This window comes from Colobus angolensis, unplaced genomic scaffold (assembly GCF_000951035.1).
Source record: "Colobus angolensis palliatus isolate OR3802 unplaced genomic scaffold, Cang.pa_1.0 Scaffold524, whole genome shotgun sequence".
Classification (NCBI taxonomy): domain Eukaryota; kingdom Metazoa; phylum Chordata; class Mammalia; order Primates; family Cercopithecidae; genus Colobus; species Colobus angolensis.
In genome coordinates this window covers 799,261-806,251 of record NW_012118755.1, presented here as the reverse complement: position 1 = coordinate 806,251, position 6,991 = coordinate 799,261, and the positions used below count along the sequence as shown (strand labels likewise).

The 6,991-nt window shown below is 43.9% G+C and overlaps 2 protein-coding genes across 13 annotated transcripts in view; one reads left to right on the top strand and one right to left on the bottom strand.

Moving 5' to 3' along the window:
- Nucleotides 1-6,991, bottom strand: part of ZNF248 (zinc finger protein 248) — a 363,665-nt gene that overhangs the window by 48,388 nt on the left and 308,286 nt on the right. The window lies entirely within an intron of this gene.
- The window catches only part of LOC105525241 (zinc finger protein 33B), a 54,270-nt gene continuing 48,924 nt past the window's right edge, over nucleotides 1,646-6,991 (top strand). For 2 of the 12 annotated variants that reach the window (XM_011960777.1, XM_011960785.1), the window contains exons 1-2: nucleotides 1,647-1,761; nucleotides 3,276-3,328. In XM_011960777.1, coding sequence (XP_011816167.1) covers nucleotides 1,749-1,761; nucleotides 3,276-3,328 — 66 coding nt within the window. In that variant the 5' untranslated portion in view covers nucleotides 1,647-1,748. Of the gene's footprint in view, nucleotides 1,762-3,275; nucleotides 3,329-6,876; nucleotides 6,956-6,991 lie in introns of those variants that run through there. The other 10 variants (XM_011960780.1, XM_011960784.1, XM_011960778.1 and 7 more) reach the window with 9 other exon arrangements.

Genomic DNA, 6,991 nt, shown 5'->3' with positions numbered 1-6,991 from the left:
AGGGAGGGGGGAGCGATTGCATTGGGGAGTTATACCTGATATAAATGATGAATTGATGGGTGCTGACGAGTTGATGGGTGCAGCACACAAACATGGCACAGGTATACATATGTAACAAACCTGCATGTTATGCACATGTACCCTAGAACTTAAAGTATAATATGCAACAAACCTGCATGTTATGCACATGTACCCTAGAACTTAAAGTATAATAAAAAAAATAAAAAAAATAAAAAAACGAATTACATCCTAAAAAGAGCAGGATACAAAACTGACAAATTATAAAAAAAAAAAATGTAACTGATACTAAATTTATAGTTTCTGTCTTTGGCATCACATCCCTTTTTTTTTGAGACAAAGTCTCACTTTGTCACCCAGGCTGGAGTGCAGTGGTGCCATGATGGCTTACTGCAACCCAGGGCTCAAGTGATCATCCAACCTCAGCCCCCTGAGTACCTGGGATCACAGGCAGCTGCCTACATGCCTGGCTAATTGTTATTTTTAATTTTTTGTAGAGATGGGGGTCCCACTATAGTGCCCAGGCTGGTCTTGAACTCCAAGGATCAAGTGGTCCTCCTGCCTCCGCCTCCCAAAGTGCTAGAATTACAGGTGTGGACCACTGTGCCTGGCCCACATGTCAATTTTCAAAAATTTATACTCGTTTAGTGGTTTAAATGTTTCAATATTGTACACATGTCAATTTTATCACGTGTGATCTATGTATATCTCTATATTCCAAATTGTTCAGAACGACATGCTCTTTGGAATACTCCATTCTTTCCCTCACTGTTTTGAAATGGTGTATTTACTACATATTAAAGAACACTCTTAATCATGGTGTCTTATTTCCATGGAGCAGGTGCCAAACTACTTTATATGTGTAGGTAGATACAGCTACATATAGCTATTTCTCAGGCATGTTTTCCTGCTTTTTAAAACGTATACTGGCTGTTCATTTAGGTTTTTACTTACTGTGGATAAAGTTGAGAATGCTTTTGTAAAGTACACAATGCACTAAAGATCAAAGAGAAAAAATACAAAAATTTGTTGATGTTCTTTTAGGAATTTTGTCTTCCTAAGAAAGGTACAGAGAGACTAAATGTATTTCCATATAGTCAAGCAATTTTAATGTCACAGAGGAAATCATATGTGACATTTATTTTCTTCTTCTAGATTATGTCTATTTTCTCACTGAGCTACAATTCCCGTTTATTGCTTTAACGATTTCGATGAAGTAGCTTTCCTGAGGCACCTCCCCCTTTCCCCCTCCCCCCAAAGAATCGCAGATAGTGTCAAAGTCTTTTAAACTACATGGAGAAGATCTACTTCCTAACATTTAACGTGAAACTGACACGCAGCTGTCCCTTCCTTGACGCGTCTGTGTCTGAACTGCACACTCACTGCACACAGACCTCCCTTCAGTGCATCCCTTTGGGGCACCCCCGGAGAGCCAGGGCTGCGGGCAGCTCCCTCACCAATTCAGACCGCATCCGCTCACTGCCTAGCGGGGGCGCCTCTCCGCTAATCCTGAAGGGCTGCTCCCGCGGCCTCACGGGAAAGTTAGTTTCCAGGTTGGGCGCCTACAGCGCCAGGCTTTGCGCGTGGGCTCTGCGCATGCCTGGTCCGCCAGCTACCCCTTCAGCGATTCTGCGTTTTCCGGCTCTCCTTTTGTTTGTCTCGGGTTTTGGGTGGGAGGCGGTCCCGGAATTACAAGGGTCTGTGCGCTCTTCTGTGGCTAATGCAACCGAATGAGGGAGCGGGGTAAGCCTAGGCGGGTTGGGCAGGGACGGAGAGAGTGCCCCGCGCGACTCCGGGGGCGGGCGGCAGGGGACCAGTGCCAGGTGGTGGCCAGGCGTCCCGGGGACCTCACAGGGGAAGCCGGGGAGGGCGGGGCTGCAGCATGTCTGCCATGACGCTAGACCGGTTCGTCAAAGGCGCAGCCTCCGTAGGGAGCGGGCTTCGCGGCGTGTGTTGCCCAATTTGTGGGGGCCCGGAGGAGGGCATGTGCGCTTGCGCGATCCGCAAGGGATCCGCGCGCTGAGCCTTGCGGGAGGGGCAGTTCTCTGGTCTAGCGTGTGCGCGTGTGTTAGGGCGGCGCGGTACCTGGGTGGGGAAGGGCGGGTGCAGTCGCCCCACCATCCCCCGACCTACGGACTCCCTTCCCAGTTCTGCATTCATCCTCTTTAAGTTCGGAACTGCCCTCCAGTCATGTCCATCACTGCATGGTGGTATTTGCTGTTCCTCTGTCCTGATTTGATCTTGCCCTCAGGAAGGATCTTAAAGAATTAACGTAATGGCTGGGTGGCTGTCTCCTGTAATCCCAGCACTTTGGGAGGCTGAGGCCGGTGGATCACCTGAAGTCAGGAATTCGAGACCAGCCTGACCAACGTGGCGAAACCCCTTCTCTACTAAAAAAATAGGAAAAGTAGCCATACGTGATGGCTCATGCTTATAATCCCAGCTACTGAGGCGGAGAATTACTTGAACCTGGAGGCGGAGATTGCAGGTAGCCGAGATCGAGATCGCACCATTGCACTCCAGACTGGGCAACAAGAGCAAAACTCCGTCTCAAAAAAAAAAAAAAAAAAAGAAAAAGAGAAAGAATTTCCTAATTTTGCTTCATTTGTTAGAAGAAAAAAGAATTTTTTTTTTTTGTCAAGGTTAATGACTTGTTCAGGATCACAGTTTGTTAGTAGGGAAGACTGAAAGTCACATCTCCTGACCCCTAAGCCAGTAGTCTACTTTTCCACACATGTCAAAGCAAGTTTAAAACATCCTTTTGAGAAATAGCAACAAAGTTAGATGAAGAAATTAAAACTGATTTTTTCCTTGAAGCACTGCCGCTTATGGCTTTCTGTGGAGTCAGTCGCCAGAGGTTAAGTAACATTACTGGAAAATCAATAGCTTAGTCCTATTTTTTACAATGGTTTTAGTGTTAATGTTCCTTCATTAAATGTATTAACTTGTTTGGCCAATATTGTCATTTTACAATTTTTTGCGAACACGGAGGGAGATTGAAATCCTTAAGGAAGCAAATACTTACTTTCACCAGGTGAAAAATCTTGTGCCCAAGAGCCACATGATTATGTTGGAGTTATATTAGGGTGGTCTTTCACCATTTCTACAGCCTATTCCGAAGTGTCAGAGAACATTGATATTTTCCCAGGGGGAGCATTTTACCTAGTGGGTGTGTATAGCTTCTTAGGGCAGAAGAATCTGGGAGTTGCCAGGCAGGCCAAATCTTTCATGACCCCGTTTCTCTTTTTCTGACTCAGCTGTATCTTCAGAGTTGTCTCCATCTTTCCAAGAACAGAACAAAATGAACAAGGTAAGTTATTTATTAATTCCCTACTTTATTTTGCAGTGGACTTTGTGAAATTTGTAAGAGTCAATAGGGTTTTTTGTTGTTGTTGTTGGTTTTTGTTGTTTTTTTTGTGAGACAGAGTCTCGCTCTGTCACCCAGGCTGGAGTGCAGTGTACCCATCTTGGTTCACTGCTACCTTGCAACCTCTGCCTCCCGGGTTCAAGCACTTCTCCTGCCTCAGCCTCCTGAGTAGCTGAGACTACAGGCGCACGCTGCCACGCCTGGCTAATTTTTTGCATTTTATTAGAGACAGGTTTTACCGTGTTGCCCAGGCTGGTCATGAACTCCTGAGCTCAGTCAATCCTAGGCCTCCCAAAGTGCTGGGATTACAAGCGAGAGCCACTGTGCGGGGCCAAGAGTTAATATGTTAAGATGAGAAATTAGTAATAGATAAAAATTGAACAGAAAATAACAGATCAATAGCAGGGCCAAATTAGTCAGTAAGTTGAGCTTCATACGTTCTTATGTTTCCAACAACCGTGGCAGAAAGGAAGACACTGGATACAGACAGACTGACTCCTCTGAAGACACAAAGACTTCCTGACAGATGCATAGAGACCCATAGTGAATAACCTTCCAGTGATAGCCCTGAAATGAGTGCAGCCTATTGAGTCAAACTGCTTTTTTAATTTTTATTTTACACAGGTTCCGATTTTCTTTTGCATGTAGTGTTTGATCAATTAACATGTATTTTAATTAATTAATTAATTAATTTATTTTTTGAGAAAGAGTCTTGCTCTGTCACCTGGCTGGAGTACAGTGGTGTGATCTTGGCTTACTGAAGCTTCTGCCTCCCAGATGCAAGCGATTCTCTTGCCTCAGCCTCCTGAGTAACTGGGACTATAGGCGTGTGCCACCACACGTGGCTAATTTTTGTATTTTTAGTAGAGATGGGGTTTCACCATGTTGGCCAGGATGGTCTTGATATCTCGACCTTCTGATCTGCTCTCCTTGGCCTCCCAAAGTGCTGAGATTACAGGCGTGAGCCAGTGTGCAGGGCCAATAAATTAAAATTTATTTAATTTTTTTTTTTTTTTTTGATACAGAGTCTCGCTCTGTCGCCAGGTTGTAGCACAGTGGTGCGATCTCGGCTCACTGCAACCTCCGATTCCCTGGTTCAAGCGATTTTCCTGCCTCAGCCTCCTGAGTAGCTGAGATTACATGCACACGCCACCACGCCCAGCTAATTTTTGTATTTTTAGTAGACACAGGGTTTCACCATGTTGGCCAGGCTGGTCTCAGTCTCCTGACCACATGATCCACCTGCCTCATCCTTCCAAAGTGCTGGGATTACGTATTTTAATTTTTAATGAATCTTATTTCTACATATGTAGCAGATAGATAGAAAACCCGCTAAATTTTAAATATAGAACTTAATGAATTATTACAAATCCATGGTGCAAATAATGAATACATAGGTCAAAACAAACATTGCCAGCACTCTTGAAGCTGTCGTCTTGTCCCCCTCACAATCCCGACACATCCCTGCTCATTCACTCATTTCCATTTAATCTGTGGCTTCAGTGGCAGAGTTGACTAGTTGTGACAGGAACCTTTTGGCCTGCAAAGCCCCAAATTTAATGTCTGATTTTTTTTTTTTTTTTTGGAGAGAGTCTCACTTAGTCACCCAGGCTAGAGTGCAGTGATGTGATCTTGGTTCACTGCAGCCTCTGCGTTCAGGGCTCAAGGGATTCTCCTGGCTGAGCCTCCCAAGTAGCTGCAATTACGGGCACGTGCCATCACACCCAGCTAATTTTGTATTTTAATAGAGATGGGGTTTCACTTGGCCAGGCTGGTCTCGAACTCCTGGCCTCAAGTGATCCACCTGCCTTGACCTCCCAAGGGATTACAGGTGTGAGCCACTGTGCCTGGCAAAATATTTAATGTCTGACTTTTTACAGAAAAAGTTTACCAATCCCTAGATTAGTTTATTAAGTTTATTTGTTGGTGGTGTGTACTATTTTAGATGACTTTTCCTACTTTGAGGTATGAAGATAATCTCTTTTGTTATCTTTAAAAATATTTATTGTTTTGGCATTCACATTTACATCTCTTTCATTGGAATGAGTGTCTACTTTTGTGTGAGGTAGATGTCAGATTCCTTTTTTTCATACAATTAATGTAGAATTGTTTTTGAAAACACTGTCCTTTCCCCACTGTTTTACATTGTGATATTCGTCGTCAATTGTGTGTACATATATGTTTGTGTGTTTTTTGGACTGTGTTCTGTTGGTTGGTTGTACCAGTACCACACTTGGTGAAACATCTTAGCGTCTAGTAGCAGGTTTAACACATTTTTTTCTTCAGCAAGATCCTGGCTCTTCCTAGTTTCTTGCATTTCCATACAAATATTGTTAGTATTCATAAAACAACTTGCTGAGCCTTTCTTTGGGGTTGAATTGAACCCATATATAAATTTGGGAAGAACTACTTACTTTTTTTTTTTGAGACAGTTTCCCAGGCTGGAGTGCAGTGGTGTGATCTCAACTCACTGCAACCTTTACCTCCTGGGTTCAAGCGATTCTCCTGCCTCAGCCTTCCAAGGAACTGGGATTACAAGCACCCGCAACCACGCCTGGCTAATTTTTTTGTATTTTTAGTAGAGATGGGGTTTCGCCATGTTGGCCAGGCTGGTCTTGAACTCCTGACCTCAAGTGAGCCACCTCCTTGACCTCCCAAAGTACTAGGATTACAGATGCGAGCCACCGTGCCTGGCCTCTAATTCCATTCTTGATTATTTTCTTTCCTCAGTTTTCTGACAGCCTTCTGATTTTCTCTTGATGGCTTTGAACACCCACTATATTATAAATGTCTCTGTAGTCCTTATTTCATTCTTGATCTTCATATTATGCTTCATTTTTTTTTTTTTTTTTTTTTTTTGAGATGGAGTTTTGCTTTTGTTACCCAGGCTGGAGTGCAATGGCATCGACCTCGGCTCACTGCAATGTCTGCCTCCCAGGTTAAAGGGATCCTCCTGTCTCAGCCTCCTGAGTAGCTGGGATTACAGGTGCTGGCCACCATGCCTGGCTAATTTTTTGTATTTTTAGTAGAGATGGAGTTTTGCCATTTTGGTCAGGCTGGTCTCGAACTCTTGACCTCAGGTGATCTGCCCGCCTCGGCCTCCCAAAGTGCTGAGATTACAGGCATGAGCCACTGCGCCCAACCTATGCGTCAAATTTAATATATTTAGGACATTTCTTGCTAGAATACTGTGTCCAACCTATTTTGCCCTAACTTTCCTGGTTTACATTGTGGCTCTTGTATCTGGGCAGCTGTTCGTGGGGATAGGCAGAGGAAACATTTTTTTTCTTAATGAATTGGTGACCACATTTTGTTGCTCTCTGTCTCCTATTGTCTGTGCCCAATTTGCATCCTGGTTTCTTCTACAGTAGTTCATGTAAATGTTGTTTTGTCCTTTGCCGTTCTCAGTAGAATTGGTTCTGTAAACAAAACCTGGTCATGTAATTTCAGTATATGCTCACTTCTCATCTTTGGCTCTCCCTTTTTCACAGCAGTGATCCCTAAAAGATGCGCCCTAGAGGATATCCAGAACAATCCAATTGGATATCTTCTCCTATGTACCCCACAGATGTTTCAAGTATAGTAGTTCCAAAATCTTTCCATTTT